Genomic DNA, 22458 nt, shown 5'->3' with positions numbered 1-22458 from the left:
ACAGAAGTGAGAATAGTGTGGCTGGGGGAAGCCGGGATGGGCATGAAGAAGTATGGGGTACTGAAAACTTTTTTTTTTTAATCAATATGATACATACACATGAGAAAGTTCACTTAGTTATAGAGGCTCTAGAATAGTGCATTTAAGTACTTTTATACATGTTACTCACGTATATAGTATAGAAGTATTACATATATTCAACATATAACATTTTATAATTCAAGAAGAAACTAAAAAAGCCATATGGAGGGTAGTGACTGTAAGGGGCATAAGGGCTTTTCATCTACTCGTACTGTCTTGTTTTTTTTTTTTTTTTTTGATCTAGGTGCCAGTGATATGGGTATGTTTGCTTTGTGAAAATTCATTAGATTGTATTCTTATACTTTGTGCCTTTTTTAAAAGTTCCCTAAAAAAGATGTAGCTCTGCCCTACAGAAACTCAGTGTAGCGAGACAGATGCACATAAAATTACTAGGATGCATGCTAACCAAGAAGTTCAACTTAAGATGTATGGGACATAAGGATCTGAAGACAGGTCAAGACTACAAGCAGTAGCAGCAGCCTGGTAAAGACTTTGCCTATGTAGAGATACATATACTATATGATGGAACTGATAAACTGCCAACTACTGATTTTTAAAGGAAAGAGTCCCTGAACTAGTAGCCAAAAGGTTGGTGGTTCAAATTTACCCAGAGGTGCCCCAAAATACAGACTTGGCGATCTGCTTCTGAAAGGTTATACTTAGCCTTGACAATCTTATGGAGCAGTTCTACTCTGCACACATGGAGTCCCCATGAGTCAGAATCAACTCAACTGCAACTAACAGTTTTTCAAGGATAATTTGAAATTATTTGAGGGGCAATAACTTAGCTGAGTTTTTTTTTTAAGGCAATATGATCATTTTTGCCACTTGCAACCATATCCTAGATGACCAATTTCATAAAAATATTTGTAATCTTACAAATATTACTTGTTTTTCAAAATTTATATTGTTTTCCTTTTATATTCCATTCCAATTGACTACTGCTACAAAAAAGAGAAAAATCACTGTTTGCTTTAATATCAGTCACACTAAACATACCTAGATTGGCATACTTTGAATTTGCCTTAGGATAAGTAAAGCATTCTTATCCTAATCCAGTGATTCCACAACTTGTCTGCACATTAGAATCACCTGAGAAATTGTATTAAAAATTCCAAAGCCCAGGCCACATCCCAATCTCTGGAGGAGGGTGTCAGGCATCGACTTTTTTTTTTTTTTTCTGAAATTCTCCCAAATGATTTCAAAGTGCATACAAGTAATGTCCTAGTCATTAAAATCAATATCAATAAAAATTAAACTGAAGAGATAGGTCCTAGCTTATTTAGGGGTATTTTCTAAATAAGGTTTTCATAAACTTTTAAAATCTGAACTATACTTATCCTGAAGCATCATTTTGAAATTTTTTTTCAACTTGACTCAATTTTATTTTTTGAGACTTTTTTAAGTAAGAGCTAATTTCTTCAGATACAGAATGACTCTGAATTCCTTAATAAGGCCAGTATCCAAATGCCACTTCAAGGCTAAAGAAGGTGTTGCCATATTGGCAAATCTGAAGTAACAGTTTAGGTACAACTCGAAGAATAAAGAGTAAACACAGAGGAATAGAGAGAGACTTAGCTTTAAGTGCCAGTTTTATTTCTGAGATACAATTTTTATTTCACTCAAAGAAAGTTAATGCAAACCTACCAAATGCAGGTGCAAAGCACTGTGCAAGGCCTTTATGGGTCACTTTGGAATCGACTCCATGGCAACGGGTTTGGTGTTTTTGGTTTTTAAGTACAACTAAGTTCCTTGCCAGATTCTACATAACCACAAAGCTTCCATTTGTTCTAATTCATACTCAGTTGTTACTTAAAATCTGATACTAACTTTTGTATCCCAAAAATGAATTTGGAAAAAAAAAATTATTTGGAGTATTCAGTCTCCAAGTAATTTTTAATTTCTTATGGTCTGTTTGTCTTTCTATGGCTCCAAAACCATGTGACGGAAGGGAAGAGGGACTGCATATTGAGTTATTGCTAATTTACTAATTCACTTTATCAGGCTTATTTCTTTCGGGTGATGGTCAACGTGCTACCTTGGAAGTTGTTCTCAAAGCGTGTCCCTGGACCAGCAGCAACAGTGGCACTCGGGAATTTGCTAGAAATGAATATTATCAACCCCAACCCAGACCTACCAAATCAGAAATTCTGGGAGTGGGGTCCAGAAATCTACAGTTTACCAAACCCACCAGTTGATTCTGATGCCCTCTTAAGTTAAAAACCACTGTTTTCTTAGAAATACCAAACTCTTATCATTTAGGAACTTTTTGCAATTATCTAATAAAACAAACAAAAAAAACCAAATCCACTGCCATCAAGTCGATTCCGACTCATAGTGACCCTACAGGACAAAAAAGAACTGCCCCATGGAGTTTCCAAGGAGCACCTGGTGGATTCGAACTGCTGACCCTTTTGGTTAGCAACTATAGCTCTTAACCACTACGCCACCAGGGCTTCTAAAATAAACACAGGCTCACATAATTAAACAATTTGTCATGAAGCTGAGCAAGATTATATAATGAAAGCAGTGCTTAATGAAGATTACTGCACCAGACGTATCAAAGGTAAAATACAGAAGAAAATCAAGTCCAGGAAGAAAGTAATCCAGACATAAGCTGAAGAAGAACAGCAGCTGTGGAAATGGAATAGAATGATTTACTGAGAGTTATTATGAAGTAAAAACTCACTGAAAGAGAAAAGAATTATGCCAAAATGACTCCAAGGTTTCAAGCCAAAATAGCTAACCTAAAAAGGCTGGAAAGGAAGATAGCTGGTTTGTAGGATGAAATGTGAGTTGGATTTTGAGTTTCTTGAGTTTGCAGTGACTTAAGTAGAAATATTCAACAGCAAATGAAGAGACTAATGCTTGAAAGAAAAGAAACTGAAGACATGTCAGGAAGTCACATGCATACACAACCCCTGAGACATAAGAACCTCCCAACTCTCTATAAGGAATAAATAAGAAAGCAAAGATTGAAAATTTGTGACCTGAAAGCTGCCTAGGTCCATGAATGTTTTGTTTGGTCAGCACAGTGTTTTAAAACTACCAACATCTAAAAATTAAAGAGATTCACCTGAAAATACAGTTTTCCGGCTTTTCCAGGAAAAAAAAAAAAAAAAAACTGGTAGCTATGGAAATAGTGGGCTTACATTCTACAATAGCAACAATGGCCTGGAGCTGAGAAGCTGCCTCTTTCACAGGGAGCACTCATTCTCCAGCTCCCCAGTCTCCACCTAGTCCCCAAGCTGCCATGTAGCCAGCATCATTCAATACTTCCTTCTGACCCCTGCAAGCATTTTGGAGTTTTGACTCCTAGAGTAAACTGAACAGAGAATCAAAGACTGACCCTTAGGGAGGTAGTGCCAAGATGGCAGAGTAGTCATATGCTTTCTGTGGTCCCTCTTACAACAAAGACCAAAAAAAACAAGTGAGTTGATTACATATGACAATCTAGGAGCCTTGAACATCAAAGACAAAGTTCAAGAGTCAGATTGAGCAGCAGGGGGAGGGAAAGACAGTTCACAAGCAGCGAAGATTTGCCAAACCCAGCCTGGCCAGTACCCTGCAGGCTGGATCAGCTGGCGCATGTGCGCTGAGGCAAGCAGTAGCTATTAGAATGCATTTTCCACATCAGGAGTAACCGAGCAATGGACAGTCTGCTCAAGCCTCTGGAACAAGGGAGAAGTGGCTCCGAATTGGTGAAAAATAAGTAGTGTCTATACTACCACATGGATCAAAAAAATCCTTCCCCCATTTACCTGCCCCCTCCTCACTCTGCTCTGGGTCCAGATCCTATTTCAGCGATTGTTGCACACCCCTGGGCTGGAAGTAGGATCCACCGCTGCCCCAAGCCATTCACCCAGCTTTGGAGAGGGAACAAATTAACAAATAGGAAAAAATAATCTGCCAGCTCCCCTAGTCTGGGAACTCATGGCAGGCACAGCCCCTTTGCCTAGGCACAGGCATAAAGGGTCCACAGACTTTGAATGCCTTTCTCCCCTGCCTAGGCTTGGAAGGGCCCATTTCAACAGCATAGGCCCTCATTAGCACAGTACAACAAGGTCTATACCTGAAGCCTATTTTCAACTGCAACAGCTAAGAGGGAGTGGCAGATTCATGATATTCGACACCACCCTGCCCATTAAGCAGGGTCCTCACCTACCCACATCACGGCCTGAGGACTGGTGGCTCCACCCACTCCACCTACCCAGGGGTCCAAGAACAAGTGGTGCCTCCCAGTCCTTACAGCCAACAGCACTGGGTGCCCGAAGTCCAGCTGCAAAACCCACACACCTACATGTGCTAGGGGACAGGGACATGCCTTCTGCCCAGGCACTCAGGCGCAACCATCAGCCCCCTGCCTTGCTCAGCACATGTCCCCCTACTGCAGCCAGATACCTGTACCTACTCTGATCAACCCTGCCCATCTAGAACTGTAGGTGAGAGCCTGCACCACACACTCAGTGGCAGACAACCTGGACACCTGAGCTGAATCCACACAAGTAAACAGACTCCTGCACTCACAGACCTAGTAACAGCTGTAACCACCTGGTGACAGGACGTGAGAGCTTCAGAGACACCAATAAACAAAGTAGCTCACACAACCAGCCTATTTGGGCATATCAAAACAAAACAAAACATGAAGGTAGGACACAGTAAGCAAACATAACTTATTGATGACTCGGAGACAACAGTCAATATCGAATCACACAAAGAGGCAGGCCATGATGGCTTCAGCAAGTGACCGAAACAAAGAACTAAGAAACCTCCCAGAGGAAGAAAATTTCTGGGAATTACCAGAAGTAGAATTCAAAAGACTAACATACAGAACTCTTCAAGAGACCAGGAAGATCAGGCAAAACAAAGACCAAACCAAGGAACAGACAGAGAAAGCAACAGAGGAACTTAAGAAGGTTATTCAAGAGCACAATGACAAATTTAACAGGCCGCAAGAATCTATACAGAGACAGCAAACAGAAATCTAAAAGATTAACAATAAAATTTCAGAATTAGACAACTCAATAGAAAGTCACAGGAGCAGAATTGAGGCAATGCAAATCAGAATTAGTGAGACTGAAGATAAAGCACTTGGCACCAATTTTTTGAGGAAAATTCAGATAAAAGAATTTTAAAAAATTAAAAAAACCTAAGAATTATATGGGTCTCTATCAAGAGGAATAACCTATGAGTGAGTGGAGTACCAGAATGGGGTGGGGGGGGGAATAACTGAAAATACAGAAAGAATTGAAGATTTGTTGGCAGAAAACTTCCCAGATACAGTGAAAGATGAGAAGATATCTATCCAAGAAGCTCACTGAACCCCACACAGGATAGATCCCAAAAGAAAGTCACCAAGACAACTCCAAACAAACAAACAAAAAAAGCCCTGACCTTGAAGGCTTCACTGGAGAATTCTACCAAACTTTCAGAAAAGAGGTAACACCACTACTAAAAAAACCAAACCAAACCCGTTGCCATAGAGTCTATCCCGACTCGTAGTGACCCTATAGCAACCCTACAGGACAGAGTAGAACTGCCCCATAGGGTTTCCAAGGAGCGTCTGGTAGATTCGAACTGCCAACCTTTGGTTAGCAGCCGAAGCTCTTAACCACTACACCACCAGGGTTTCCAACACCACTACTACTACAGGTAATTCAGAGCATAGAAAAGGACGGAATACTCCCAAACTCATTCTATGAAGCCAGCATTACCCTGATACAAAAACCAGGTAAAGACAATGCAAAAAAAGAAAATTACAGACCAATATCCCTCACCAACATAGATGCAAAAATCCTCAACAAAATTCTAGCCAATAAAATTCAATGACATATCAAAAAAATAATTCACCATGACCAAGTGGGATTCATACCAGGTATGCAGGGATGGTTCAACATTAGAAAAAAAATCAATAAAATCCATCACATACATAAAACAAAAGAACCACGTGATCTTATCAATTGATGCTGAAAAGGCATTTGACAAAGTCCAATACCCATTCATGATAAAAACTCTCAGCAAAATAGGAATAGAAGTGAAATTCCTCAACATAATAAAGGGCATTTATACAAGGCAAACAGCCAACATCATCCTAAATAGAGTCTAAAAGCATTCCCCTTGAAAAGGGAACCAGACAAGGACGCTCTTTATCACCACTCTTATGCAACATTGTGCTGGAGGTCCTAGCCAGAGCAATTAGGCTAGAAAAAGAATAAAGGGCATCCAAATTGGTAAGGAAGAAGTAAACATATCCCTATTTGCAGATGATATGATCTCATACTTGGAAACCCTGGTAGTGTAGTGGTTAAGTGCTACGGCTGCTAACCAAAGGGTTGGCAGTTCGAATCTGCCAGGCGTTCCTGGAAACTCTATGGTATGGGGCAGTTCTACTCTGTCCTGTAGGGTCGCTATGAGTCGGAATCGACTCAAGGGCACTGGGATGATCTCATACACAGAAAATCTAAAAGAATCCAAAAGAAAACCACTGGAACTAATAGAAGAGTTCAGCAGAGTATCAGGATACAAGATAAACATACAAAAATCAGTTGAATTCCTCTATACCAACAAAGAAAACTTCAAAGAGGAAATCACCAAATCAATACCATTTACAATAGCCCCCCAAAAGATAAAATACTTAGGAATAAATCTAACCAGAGACATAAAAGACTTATACAAAGAAAACTACAAGACACTACTGCAAGAAACCAAAAGAGAACTACATAAGTGGAAAAGCATACCTTGCTCATGGATAGGAAGACTCAACATTGTGAAAATGTCTATTCTACCCAAAGCAATCTATACCTACAATGCAATCCCAATCCACACTCCAATGGCATTTTTTAATGAGATGGAGAAACAAATCACCAACTTCATATGGAAAGGAAAGAGGCCCCAAATAAATAAAGCATTGCTGACGAAGAAGAACAAAGTTGGAGACCCTACACTACCTGATTTTAGAACCTATTATACTGTCAAGTAGTCAAAACAGCCTAGTACTGATACAACAACAGACCCATAGACCAATGGAACAGAATTGCGAATCCAGACGTAAACTCATCCACTTATGAGCAGCTGATATTTGACAAAGGCCCAAAGCCCGTTAAATGGGGAAAAAGCAGTGGTGCTGGCCTAACTGGATATCCATCTGCAAAAAAAATGAAACAAGACCCATACCTCACACCATGCACAAAAACGAACTCAAAATGGATCAAAGACCTAAATATAAAATCTAAAACGATAAAGATCATGGAAGAAAAAATAGGGACAATGCTAGGAGCCCTGATACATGGCATAAACAGAATACAAAACGTGACCAACAATGCACAAATACCAGAGGAGAAACTAGGTAACTAGGAACTCCTAAATATCAAACTCTTATGCTCATCCAAAGACTTCATCAAAAGAGTAAAAACACAATGTACAGACTGGGAAAAAATTTTTGGCTACGACAGATCCAATCAAGCTCTAATCTCTAAAATCTACTAGACACTCAAAAACTTGAACAACAAAAAGACAAATAACCCAATTAAAAAATGGGCAAAGGGGAGGCGGGGCCAAGATGGCGGACTAGGTGGACGCTACTGCAGATCCCTCTTGCAACAAAGACTCGGAAAAACAAGTGAATCGATCACATACATAACAATCTACGAACTCTGAACAACAAACACAGATTTAGAGACGGAGAACGAACAAATACGGGCAGACAGCAATTGTTTTCAGAGCCAGGAGCCAGCATACCAGTCAGCGGATTTTCTGGAAAAACTACTTTCCCAGTGATGGCTCGGAGACAGCAGTCCATATCAAACCACATAAAGAAGCAGACCATGACAGCTTCTACAACCCCCCAAACAAAAGAATCAAAATCTTTCCCAAATGAAGATACAATCCTGGAATTATCAGATATAGAATATAAAAAATTAATTTACAGAATGCTTAAAGACATCACAAATGAAATAAGGCAAAATGCAGAAAAAGCCAAGGAACACACTGATAAAACTGTTGAAGAACTCAAAAAGATTATTCAAGAACATAGTGGAAAAATTAATAAGTTGCAAGAATCCATAGAGAGATAGCATGCAGAAATCCAAAAGATTAACAATAAAATTACAGAATTAGACAACGCACTAGGAAGTCAGAGGAGCAGACTCGAGCAACTAGAATGTAGACTGGGACATCTGGAGGACCAGGGAATCAACACCAACATAGCTGAAAAAAAAATCAGATAAAAGAATTAAAAAAAATGAAGAAACCCTAAGAATCATGTGGGACTCTATCAAGAAGGATAACTTGCGAGTGACTGGAGTCCCAGAACAGGGAGGGGGGACAGAAAACACAGAGAAAATAGTGGAAGAACTCCTGACAGAAAACTTCCCTGACATCATGAAAGACGAAAGGATATCTATCCAAGATGCTCATCGAACCCCATTTAAGATTGATCCAAAAAGAAAAACACCAAGACATATTATCATCAAACTTGCCAAAACCAAAGATAAACAGAAAATTTTAAAAGCAGCCAGGGAGAAAAGAAAGGTTTCCTTCAAGGGAGAATCAATAAGTTCAGACTACTCAGCAGAAACCATGCAGGCAAGAAGGGAATGGGACGACATATACAGAGCACTGAACGAGAAAAACTGCCAACCAAGGATCATATATCCAGCAAAACTCTCTCTGAAATATGAAGGCGAAATTAAGATATTTACAGATAAACACAAGTTTAGAGAATTTGCAAAAACCAAACCAAGGCTACAAGAAATGCTAAAGGAGATTGTTTGGTCAGATGACCAATAATATCAGGTACCAGCACAATACAAGGTCACAAAACAGAACGTCCTGATATCAACTCAAATCGGGAAAGCACAAAAACAAACAAATTAAGATTAATTATAAAAAATAAATAAATAAATAAAATAATACACATAACACGGAATCATGGAAGTCAATAGGTAAAAAGATCACAATAATCAAAAAGAGGGACTAAATACAGGAGGCACTGAACTGCCAGATGGAGAGTGATACGAGGCGATATAGAACGATACAAGTTAGGTTTTTACTTAGAAAAATAGGGGTAAATAATAAGGTAACCACAAAAAGGAATATCAACTCCATAACTCAAGACAAAAACCAAGAAAAACGTAACGACTCAACTAACATAAAGTCAAACATTATGAAAATGAGGATCTCACAATTTACTAAGAAAAACGCCTCAGCACAAAAAAGTATGTGGAAAAATGAAATGGCCAACAACACACATGAAAAGGCATCAAAATGACAGCACTAAAAACTTATTTATCTATAATTACGCTGAATGTCAATGGACTAAATGCACCAATAAAGAGACAGAGAGTCATGGACTGGATAAAGAAACACGATCCATCTATATGCTGCCTACAAGAGACACACCTTAGACTTAGAGACACGAACAAACTAAAACTCAAAGGATGGAAAAAAATATATCAAGCAAACAATAAGCAAAAAAGAAGAGGAGTAGCAATATTAATTTCTGACAAAATAGACTTTAGACTTAAATCCACCACAAAGGATAAAGAAGGACACTATATAATGATAAAAGGGACAATTGATCAGGAAGACATAAACATATTAAATATTTATGCACCCAATGACAGGGCTGCAAGATACATAAATCAAATTTTAACAGAATTGAAAAGTGAAGATAGACACCTCCACAATTATACTAGGAGACTTCAACACACCACTTTCGGAGAAGGACAGGACATCTAGTAAGAAGCTCAATATGAGAGACACGGAAGACCTAATTACAACAATCAACCAACTTGACCTCATCGACTTATACAGAACTCCCCACCCAACTGCTGCAAAATATACTTTTTCTAGTGCACATGGAACATTCTCTAGAATAGACCACATATTAGGTCATAAAACAAACCTTTGCAGAGTCCAAAACATCGAAATATTACAAAGCATCTTCTCAGACCACAAGGCAATGAAACTAGAAATTAATAACAGAAAAACTAGGGAAAAGAAATCAAATACTTGGAAAATGAACAATACTCTCCTGAAAAAAGACTGGGTTATAGAAGACATCAAGGAGGGAATAAGGAAATTCATAGAATGCAACGAGAATGAAAATACTTCCTATCAAAACCTCTGGGAGACAGCAAAAGCAGTGCTCAGAGGCCAATTTAGATCGATAAATGCACATATACAAAAAGAAGAAAGAGCCAAAATCAGAGAACTGTCCCGACAACTTGAGCAAATAGAAAGTGAGCAACAAAAGAACCCATCAGGCACCAGAAGAAAACAAATAATAAAAATTAGAGCTGAACTAAATGAATTAGACAACAGAAAAACAATTGAAAGAATTAACAAAGCCAAAAGCTGGTTCTTTGAAAAAATTAACAAAATTGATAAACCATTGGCTAGACTGACTAAAGAAATACAGGAAAGGAAACAAATAACCCGAATAAAAAACGAGAAGGACCACATCACAACAGAACCAAATGAAATTAAAAGAATCATTTCAGATTACTATGAAAAATTGTACTCTAACAAATTTGAAAACCTAGAAGAAATGGATGAATCCTTGGAAAAACACTACCTACCTAAACTAACACATTCAGAAGTAGAACAACTAAATAGACCCATAACAAAAAAAGAGATTGAAACGGTAATCAAAAAACTTCCAACAAAAAAAAGTCCTGGCCCGGACGGCTTCACTGCAGAGTTCTACCAAACCTTCAGAGAAGACTTAACACCACTACTACTGAAGGTATTTCAAAGCATAGAAAATGACGGAATACTACCCAACTCATTCTATGAAGTCACCATCTCCCTGATACCAAAACCAGGTAAAGATATTACAAAAAAAGAAAATTATAGACTTTTTATCCCTCATGAACATAGATGCAAAAATCCTCAACAAAATTCTAGCCAATAGAATCCAACAACACATCAAAAAAATAATTCACCCTGATCAAGTGGGATTTATACCAGGTATGCAAGGCTGGTTTAATATCAGAAAAACCATTAATGTAATCCATCACATAAATAAAACAAAAGATAAAAACCACATGATCTTATCAATTGATGCAGAAAAGGCATTTGACAAAGTTCAACACCCATTTATGATAAAAACTCTTACCAAAATAGGAATTGAAGGAAAATTCCTCAACATAATAAAGGGCATCTATGCAAAGCCAACAGCCAATATCACTCTAAATGGAGAGAACCTGAAAGCATTTCCCTTGAAAACGGGAACTAGACAAGGATGCCCTTTATCACTGCTCTTATTCAACATTGTGCTAGAAGTCCTAGCCAGGGCAATTAGGCTAGACAAAGAAATAAAGGGTATCCGGATTGGCAAGGAGGAAGTAAAGCTATCACTATTTGCAGATGACATGATCGTATACACAGAAAACCCTAAGGAATCCTCCGGAAAACTACTGAAACTAATAGAAGAGTTTGGCAGAGTCTCAGGTTATAAAATAAACATACAAAAATCACTTGGATTCCTCTACATCAACAGAAAGAACACCGAAGAGGAAATAACCAAATCAATACCATTCACAGTAGCCCCCAAGAAGATAAAATACTTAGGAATAAATCTTACCAAGGATGTAAAAGACCCATACAAAGAAAACTACTAAGCTCTACCACAAGAAATTCAAAAGGACATACTTAAGTGGAAAAACATACCCTGCTCATGGATAGGAAGACTTAACATAGTAAAAATGTCTACTCTACCAAAACCCATCTATACATATAACACACTTCCGATCCAAATTCCAATGTCATATTTTAAGGGGATAGAGAAACAAATCACCAATTTCATATGGAAGGGAAAGATCCCCCGGATAAGCAAAGCATTACTGAAAAAGAAGAAGAAAATGGGAGGCCTCACTCTACCAGATTTCAGAACCTATTATACAGCCACAGTAGTCAAAACAGCCTGGTACTGATACAACAACAGGCACATAGACCAATGGAACAGAATTGAGAACCCAGATATAAATCCATCCATGTATGAGCAACTGATATTTGACAAAGGACCAGTGTCAGTTAATTGGGGAAAAAATAGTCTTTTTAACAAATGGTGCTGGCATAACTGGATATCCATTTGCAAAAATATGAAACAGGACCCATACCTCACACCATGCACAAAAACTAACTCCAAGTGGATGAAAGACCTAAACATAAAGACTAAAACGATAAAGATCATGGAAGAAAAAATAGGGACAACCCTAGGAGCCCTAATACAAGGCATAAACAGAATACAAAACATTACCAAAAATGATGAAGAGAAACCAGATAACTGGGAGCTCCTAAAAATCAAACACCTATGCTCATCTAAAGACTTCACCAAAAGAGTAAAAAGACCACCTACTGAATGGGAAAGAATTTTCAGCTATGACATCTCAGACCAGCGCCTGATCTCTAAAATCTACATGATTCTGTCAAAACTCAACCACAAAAAGACAAACAACCCAATCAAGAAGTGGGCAAAGGATATGAACACACATTTCACTAAAGAAGATATTCAGGCAGCCAACAGATACATAAGAAAATGCTCCCGATCATTAGCCATTAGAGAAATGCAAATTAAAACTACGATGAGTTTCAATCTCACACCAACTAGGCTGGCATTAATCCAAAAAACACAAAATAATAAATGTTGGAGAGGCTGCGGAGAGACTGGAACTCTCATACACTGCTGGTAGGAATGTAAAATGGTACAACCACTTTGGAAATCTATCTGGCGTTATCTTAAACAGTTAGAAATAGAACTACCATACAACCCAGAAATCCCACTCCTCGGAATATACCCTAGAGATACAAGAGCCTTCACACAAACAGATATATGCACACCCATGTTTATTGCAGCTCTGTTTACAATAGCAAAAAGCTGGAAGCAACCAAGGTGTCCGTCAACGGATGAATGGGTAAATAAATTATGGTATATTCACACAATGGAATACTACGCATCGATAAAGAACAGTGACGAATCTCTGAAACATTTCATAACATGGAGGAATCTGGAAGGCATTATGCTGAGCGAAATGAGTCAGAGGCAAAAGGACAAATATTGTATAAGACCACTATTATAAGATCTTGAGAAATAGTAAAAACTGAGAAGAACACATACTTTTGTGGTTACGAAGGGGGGAGGGAGGGAGGGAGGGAGGGAGAGGGTTTTTTATTGATCAATCAGTAGATAAGAACTGCTTTGGGTGAAGGGAAAGACAACACTCAATACATGGAAGGTCAGCCCAATTGGACTGGACTAAAAGCAAAGAGCTTTCCGGGATAAAATGAATGCTTCAAAGGTCAGCGGAGCAGGGGCTGGGGTCTGGGGAACATGGTTTGAGGGGACTTCTAAGTCAATTTGCAAAATAATTCTATTATGAAAACATTCTGCATCCCACTTTGAAATGTGGTGTCTGGGGTCTTAAATGCTAACAAGCGGCCATCTAAGATGCATCAATTGGTCTCAACCCACCTGGATCAAAGGAAAATGAAGAACACCATGGTCACACGACAACTAAGAACCCAAGAGACAGAAAGGGCCACATAAACCAGAGACCTACATCATCCTGAGACCAGAAGAACTAGTTGGTGCCCGGCCACAATCGATGACTGCCCTGACAGGGAGCACAACAGACAACTTCTGAGGGAGCAGGAGATCAGTGGGATGCAGACCCCAAATTCTCATGAAAAGACCATACTTAATGGTCTGACTGAGACTGGAGGAATCCCGGCAGCAATGCTCCCCAGACCTTCTGTTGGCACAGGACAGGAACCATCCCCGAAGACAACTCATCAGACATGAAAGGGACTGGTCAGCACGGGGGAGAGAGAGGCTGATGAAGAGTGAGCTAATTAAATCAGGTGGACACTTGAGAGTGTGTTGGCAACTCTTGACTGGAGGGGGGATGGGAAGATAGAGAGAGAGGGAAGCTGGCAAAATTGTCACGAAACAAGAGACTGAAAGGGCTGACTCAATAGGGGGAGAGCAACTGGGAGAAGGGAGTAAGATGTATGTAAACTTACATGTGACAGACTGATTGGATTTGTAAATGTTCACCTGAAGCTTAATAAAAGTTAATTAAAAAAAAAAAAATGGGCAAAGGGTATGAACAGGCACTTTGCCAAAGATGACATTCAGGCTGCTACCAGATATATAAAGAAATGCTCACGATCATTAGCCATTAGAGAAATATAAATCAAAACTACAATGAGATACCATCTCACCCCAACAAGGCTAGCATTAATCCAAAAAACACAAAATAATAAATGCTGGAGAGGTTGTGGAGAGACTGGAACACTTACACACTGCTGGTGGGAATGAAAAATGGTACAACCACTTTGGAAATCGATTTGGCACTTCCTTAAAAAGCTAGAAATAGAACTACTATTTTTTATTTTATATGATCCAGCAATTCCACTCCTTGGACTATATCCTAGAGAAACAAGAGCCATCACACAAATAGATACATGCACACCCGTGTTCACTGCAGCACTGTTTACAATAGCAAAAAGATGGAAGCAACGAAGGCACCCATCAACAGATGAATGAATAAATTACAGTATATTCACACAATGGAAAGCTACGCAATGATAAAGAACAACGATGATTCCACGAAACATCTCACAACATGGATGAATCTGGAAGGCATATGTTGAATGAAATTAGTTGCAGAAGGACAACTATTGTATGAGACCACTATTATAAGAACTCAAGAAAAGGTTTAAACACAGAAGAAAACATTCTTTGATGGTTATGAGGGTGGGGAGGGAGGGAAAGGGGGATTCACCACCGAGATAAAAAACAAAAAAAACCTAGATAGTAAACAAGAATTATGTTAGGTGAAGGGAAGAACAACACATAATACAGGAGAAGTCAGAACAACCAGACTAAACCAAAAGCTAAGAAGTTTCCTGAACACAACCAAACATTTTGAGGGATGGAGTAGCAGGCACAAGGGTCTGGGGACCATGGTTTCAGTGAACATCTAGGTCAACTGGCTTAACAAAGTTTAAGAAAACGTTCTGCATCCCACTTTGGTGAGTGGCGTCTGGGGTCTTAAAACCTTGCGAACGGCCTTCTAAGATACATCAATAGGTCCCAACCTACTTGGAACAAAGGAGAATGAAGAACATCAAAGATACAAGGAAAATATTAGCCCAAGAGACAAAAGGGTCAAATAAACTAGAGACTCCATCAGCCTGAGACCAGAAGAAACAGATGGTACCCAGCTACCACCAATGACCACCCTCACAGGGAACACAACAAAGAGTCCCTGACAGAGCAGGAAAAAAAGTTGGGTGCAGAACTCAAATTCATGTAAAAAGACCAGACTTAACGGTCTGACTGAGACTAGAGGGACCCAGAAGACATGTCTCCTGCACGCTCTGTTAACCCAGAACTAAAACCATTCCCAAAGCCAACTCTTCAGACAAAGATTAAACTGAACTATAAAACATAAAATAATATTTGTGAAGAGAGTGCTTCTTAGTTCAAGTAGATACACGAGACCAAATGGGCAGCTCCTGTCTGGAGGCGAGATGAGAAGGCAGAAAGGGACAGAAGCTGGTTGAATGGACACAGGATATCCCTATCCCGGGGTAGAAAAGGGGAGTATGCTGTCACATTATAGGGATAGCAACTAGGGTCACATAACAGTATGCATATAAATTTTTGTATGAGAAACTAACTTGAGCTTGAAACCTTCATCTAAAGCACAATTAGAAAAAAAAAAAAAAGATTGAGCCTTCAAAAACATCTACTAGAAGTAAAAGATAGGAAACAAGCAGGCCCAGAAACGAAAGCAGAACAATGTAGTTCAGCAGAGTATGGAGCAAATGGAGAAGGGAATGAGTGTTACTAATGGCTTAAGAATCAACCTCTTTGAAGAGGGTCTCTTTCCCTATCTAAATTAACTAGCTGCCATTGACTCCAACTCATGGCAACCCCATGTTTCTCAGAGTAGAACTGTGCTCCATAAGGTTATCAGTGGCTGATTTTTCAGAAGTAGATCACCAGGCCCTTCTCCTGAGGCACCTTTGAGTGAACTAGAACAGCCAACCTTTCAATTACCAGCCAAGCACATGAAACATTTGCACCTAAATTTAAAAAAAACAACCAAAACCAAACCCGTTGCAGTCGAGTTGATTCTGACTCATAGCGACCCTACAGGACAGAGTAGAACTGCCCCATAGAGTTTCCAAGGAATGCCTGCTGGATTCGAACTTCTTACTTTTTTTGGTTAGCAGCCATAGCACTTAACCACTACGCCACCAGAGTTTCCACACCTAAATTAGGTCCGTCTAAATTCAGCTCTCTCATAACTGTATTTTTCCTTTAAGATGTTTATCAGGGTTGGTAACTAAATATCACGATTGCTTAAATATGTTTCATGTCTTCTCTTTCAGATTTCAAAAACCCATAAGGAACAAACATTAAGAACATCAAGTAGTCCAGACTGGCTACAAGATAGCAAAAAAAAAAAAAAAAAAAAGAAATAGAAGTGCTTAAATAGTGCCTTCCATCAACAGAACAGAAAAAGTATTATTGAATTCATGAAGTAAACTGGAGCCAAATCTTTTGAAACCCAGGCTGGGAAGTTTTTATTTATTCTCTAGACAGGAAGGCACCTCTGAGAGCTTCTGAGCAGAGGAATGGCAGGCACTGAAGTAGATTTAGGAAGATTAATCTGAACCTACACAAATCGGGGAGAAAAGGGGTAGGTCCATTAAACAAGTTTCTGCAAAATGAACAAGTGATAAATTTTAGACTGTTCACATTTGACTTAACAGGAAGAGATAGGTGTATAGGAAGACTTAGATAATTTTAGCAATCTAGATGAGAGTGACAAGAGGAACAGAAAGTGCAGACGAGGAGTAAGGTTTACACACAAATTTGAGGTACAAATGAGACATTCAAGTGGTTGTGACTAGCACTAGAAAAAAAGCTCAGGGTAAATCAGGGTTAGAGATACAAATTTTAGAATTAACTTCAGAGAGGTGAGAGGTGATTTATTTCAGAACACAAAATATCCAATGGCTGAATTGGCACTGGGGCAAGATAAGCAGTAGAAGTAATAGAACAGCAAGACAGTGCCAGAAAAACCATGTAAGACCAGAACTCAAAGACAGGGGTTGCCTGACAATGTCAACCATGGCCCAAAATCAGGGCAGTCAAGTCGATTATAACTCATAGTAATTCTACAGGACAGAAGAGAACTGCCCCATAGGGTTTCCAAGGTTGTAATCTTTACCAAAAAAGAGAAACGCTAAGCGTGTTCTTCCCTTTTGGTGTTCTACCTCCAGGTGTTTGCACATGTCACTATAATACTTTATCCTCTTAAGCTGCCCTTTGAAATCTTCTATTCAGCTCTTTTACTTCGTCACTTCTTCCTTCCGCTTTAGCTACTCGACGTTCAGGAGCAAGTTTCAGAATCTCTTCTGGCATCCATTTTGATATTTTCTTTTTTTCCTGTCTTTTTAATGACCTCTTGCTTTCTTTATGTATAATGTCCTCGACATCATTCCACAACTCATCTGGTCTTCAGTCATTAGTGTTCAACGTGTGAAATCTATTCTTGAGATGGTCTCTAAGTTCAGGTGCAATATGCTCAAGGTTGTACTTTGGCTCTCATGGGCTTGTTCTAATTTTCTTCAGTTTCAACCTGAAATTGCATGTAAGCAATTGATGTTCTGTTCCACAGTCAGTCCCTGGCCTTGTTCTGACTGATGATATTGAGCTTTTCCATCATCTCTTTCCACAGATGTATCGATTTGATTCCTGTGTATCCCATCTGATGAGGTCTATACGTGTAGTCGCTGTTTACGTTGTTGAAAAAGGTATTTGCAATGAAAAAGTCATTGGTCTTGCAAAATTCTATCATGTGATCTCCGGCATCATTTCCATGATGAAAGGCCATATTTTCCAACTACCAATCCCTCTTCTTTTTCTCCAGCTTTCGCATTCCAATCATCAGTAATTACCAATGCATCCTGATTGCATGTTTGATCAATTTCAGACTACAGAATTTGGTAAAAATCTTCAATTTCTTTATCTTTGGCCTTAGTGGTTGGTGTGTAAATTTGAATAACAGCCGCATTACTTGGAATTCCTTGTAGGTGTACAGATATTATCCTATCACTGTCAGCAATGCACTTCAGGATAGATTTTGAAATGCTCTTTTTGTCGATGAATGCAATGCCATTCCTCTTTAATTTGTCATTCCTGGCAAAGTATATCAGATTGTCCAATTTAAAATGGCCAATACCAATCCATTTCAGCTCACTAATACCTAGGATATTAATGCTTATGTGGTCTTCATTTTTGACAATTTCTAATTTTCCAAGATTCACACTTCATAGAAGAAGAGAAAGTTACAGAAGAAAAATTCAAGCTTCAAGTTGCAATACTGAAGAATTCTGCTGGGAAAATATTAGATGACACAGCAAGCATTAAAAGAAGATGGAAGGACTACACAAGGTCACCATACCAAAAATAATTCACCAACATACAACCAATTCAGGAGGTACCATATGATCAGGGACCAATGGTACTAAAGGAAGAAGTCCAAGCTGCACTGAAGGCACTGGCAAAAAACAAGGCTCCAGGAATTGATAGAATACCAACTGAGAAGTTTCAACAAATGGATGCAGTACTGGAGTGCTCACTCATTTTGCCAAGAAATTTAGAATACAGCTACCTGGCCAACTGACTGGAAGAGATCATATTTATGCCTATTCCCCAAAAGGTGATCCAATCAAATGCAGATTATCGAACAATATCATTAATATCACAAGCAAGTAAAATTTTGCTGGAGATCATTCAAAAGCAGCTGCAGGAGTATATCGACAAGGAACTGCCAGAAATTCAAGCCAGAGTCAGAAGAGGATGTGGAACCAGGGATATCATTGCTGATGTCAGATGGATGCTGGCTGAAAGCAGAGAATGCCTGTGTTTTATTGACTATGCAAAGGCATTTGACTGTGTGGATCATAACAAAGTATGGATAACATTGCGAAGAACAGAAACTCTGAACATTTAATTGTGCTCATGAGGAACCTGTACACAGATCAAGAGGCAGCTATACAGAACAAAGGGATAATGCGTGGTTTAAATCAGGAAAGGTGCGTGTCAGGGTTGTGTCCTTTCACCATACTTATTCAATCTGTATGCTGAATAACCTGAAAAACGACTATACGAAGAAGAACGGGGCATCAGGATTGCAGAAAGACTCATTAATAACCTGCAATATACAGATGACACAACCTCACTTGCTGAAAGTGAAGAGAACTTGACGCACTTAGTGATGAAGATCAAAGACCACAGCCTTCAGTATGGATTACACCTCAACATAAAGAAAACAAACATTCTCAAACTGCACCAACGAGCAACATCATGATAAACGGAGAAAGGAGGATTGAAGTTGTGAAAGATTTCATTTTACTTGGATCCACAATCAACATCCATGGAAACAGCAGTCAAGAAATCAAAAGACGCATTGCATTGGGCAAATCTGCTGCAAAAGACCTCTTTAAAGTGTTGAAAAGCAAAGAAGTCACCTTGAAGACTAAACTGCACTTGACCCAAGCCATGGTGTTTTCAATCACTTCATATGCATGCAAAAGCTGGAAGATGAATAAGGAAGAAAAAGAATTGATGCCTCTGAATTATGGTGTTGGTGAAGAATACCGAATACACCATGGACTACCAAAAGAACAAACAAATCTGTCTTGGAAGAAGTACAGCCAGAATGCTCCTTAGAAGCAAGGATGGTGAGGCTACGTCTCACACACTCTGGACATGTTATCAGGAGGGATCACATGCTTGGTAAAGTAGAGGGCCAATGAAAAAGAAGAAGACCCTCAACAAGATGGATTGACACAGTGGCTGCAACAATGGGCTCAAGCATTAACAACTGTGAGGTTGGCACAGGACCAGGCAGTGTTTCCTTCTGCTGTGCATAGGATCACTGCGAGTCGGATCCGACTCAACCACACCTAACAACCCAACAACAGTCTTTACAGAAGCAGATCGCCACATCCTTCTCCCATGGAACAGCTGGCTGGTGGTTTCAAACAGCTGACCCTACTGTTAGCAACCGAGCATTTAACCACTGTGCCACCAGGGCTCTTCCAACCATGCCAGGGGGACTTTTTTTCCTAGAAACACTTCCCACATCACCCTACCCCTTTATATATTTGTGGGTTGCGCTACTGTAGACTAATGACCTTGGCCTCAGATCCTTGCTTCAGCTGGTTTGTACCCACTTCAGGGCCTTATCAATGCCCCAAAACTCTTCCAGGCCTCACCTAATCAGTCAACATCTTGAAATGTGGTGCAGCATAAAGTCACGCTGAACTGTAGGAATAAAAATCTCTGTTTCAAATAAATTAGTCTTGTTAACAAACATGTCATTCCAATTTGTTTCTCAAATAATTTGGTCTTTGCTCATAACTTCAAAAGAGCAGCAGCAATGATTACATAAACTGATTTTCTTAAGTATATTCTACATCTCTCCATAAGCTGGTTAGAGGTGCAAGGACAACTAATTTCAAGGCCTCAAAACAAAACAAAATCCTTCATTCATATAACAAATATTTGAGAGTAAGGTTCCTGGATACAGTGTTGAAAAACTAGACCACGTCGTCTAAAGCAATGATCATTCTTCTTCTGCCAAAAATATACTCCCATTCCCATACAGGAACCCATCAAGGCAAGTTCAAAAGAGATAAACCAAACCCGTTGCCCTTGAGTCGATTGCGACTCATAGCAAGCCTATAACCCAAAAACCAAACCCATTGCGGTCGAGTCGATTCCGACTCATAGCGATCCTATAGGACAGGGCAGAACTGCCCCATAGAGTTTCCAAGGAGCGCCTGATGGATATAACTGCTGACCTTTTGGTCAGGAGCTATAGCTCTTAACCACTACGCCACCAGGGTTTCCATAGTAACCCTACTGAACGCAGTTATTTGTCGAACTGTATGGTTTCCCCTTCAAGCGTACACAGCTGCTAGCTGGTGCTACTGATGCCAACCTTTCTAAGGTAATTGCTACCAGATTTCCTCTGCTAAGCTCAAGATGAACTGAGTTGCACTTTTAAAAATAAACACAATGTTTGTACACATACTCCACCAAGCCTCGCAACACTAGCCTGAAAGCTGCCAACGCTTGTACTAACTCCTGGAGCCATCCCATAAAGCTGAACAATAAAGTCACATCGTCAAACCACGAACACAGGTGCAGTAAGCATGCGTGTTTGTCACCTGCACAAAACATACCATAAAATAATGTTCCTCTAAGTTAACTTCCGCCGTGTCCCCCATCTACTCAACTTTGAATAAAGAAATGAGAGGAAGTCGTGTGAGGCTCAAGACTAGAGTCAAAATGGCAATAAAGGAAGGTGTTGTAGTAACAACGGTACTAGTGGGAGAAAGGGCAAGTAATGGCGGAGGCCCGAGGGGCTCGGGACAGACACGGGGCTAAGAAGCGGGCCGGGGCTCGGGTCCCAGAGTTGCGCTTTGGTAGGTAGGGGGTGAGGCTGAAGGGTAAGCGGCGTGTGCGCTTCGGGACTTCGCGGCCAAAGGGTTCCCACCCCCGACCCTTTTCCCACTTCGGCGACCGCCGCTAACGAAGCTGCCCTTGGCAGCTCACTCACGCACCTCGACTTGAGGCTCCACATCTCCGACAGTCCCAGCGCCCCACCACTCAGGAGGCTCCAGCAGGCGGGTACAGAGCGTCTGGATCACTCCACACGCCTCACGTATCTTACGTCAGACCGCCTCGTTGCCGCCCAGCATCGCCCAGCGCCGCCGGACAAAGATGACAAGTCCTCCAGGTGGCCAGAGCGGCCCACTGCGGCTTCTTCCGCTATGCGAGGCCGAGGGCCGGACAGCAGCAGACCGAGGACACTACTGTGGGCGTGGGAAGGAGGGATGGGGCGGGGCCTTTGGCGGGGCCGGGGGCCGGGACTGGAAGTGAAGATCGAGGAGGAAGACGTGGGGCGGAGTCGGAGGAACGCAGAAAATAGTAGTTGGAGGATTGCGAGGAAAAGATAGTGCCCTCTAGAGGCTGTTTTGGGAAAAACCCAACTGGCCTCAAATCCGTTGCCGTTGAGTGGATTGCGACCCTACGGGGCAGACTAGAACTGTCCGATAGAGTCGTATGAGTCACAATTGACTCGATGGCAATGGGTTTGTTTGGTTTTTCATAGGGTTTCCAAGGAGTGGTTGATGGATTCGAACTTCCAACCTTTTGGTTTACAGCTGTAGCTCTTAACCACTGCTCCACCAGGTCTCCTTTCTAGACTAGGCTAAACCAAACCAAAACAAAACAAAAAACATCTGCTGCCATTGAGTCTTCTAGGCCCATAGTGACCC

The 22458-nt window shown here is 40.2% G+C and overlaps 1 protein-coding gene across 4 annotated transcripts in view; it reads right to left on the bottom strand.

Annotated features, from left to right (window-relative positions):
- HIBCH (3-hydroxyisobutyryl-CoA hydrolase) overlaps window positions 1–22019 on the bottom strand; it is a 94053-nt gene extending 72034 nt beyond the window's left edge. For 3 of the 4 annotated variants that reach the window (XR_010322268.1, XM_010602719.3, XM_010602720.3), the window contains exon 1: window positions 21742–22017. Coding sequence is in view for 3 of the 4 variants with exons in the window: in XM_010602719.3 (XP_010601021.1) it covers window positions 21742–21761 (20 nt within the window). In the remaining variant the exon portion in view is untranslated. Of the gene's footprint in view, window positions 1–21741 lie in introns of all 4 variants that reach the window. The other variant, XM_010602723.3, reaches the window with a different exon arrangement.
- Between the last annotated feature and the right edge of the window lie 439 nt (window positions 22020–22458).

Source organism: Loxodonta africana, chromosome 6 (assembly GCF_030014295.1).
Source record: "Loxodonta africana isolate mLoxAfr1 chromosome 6, mLoxAfr1.hap2, whole genome shotgun sequence".
NCBI lineage: Eukaryota > Metazoa > Chordata > Mammalia > Proboscidea > Elephantidae > Loxodonta > Loxodonta africana.
This window is presented reverse-complemented; position numbering and strand designations above follow the sequence as displayed.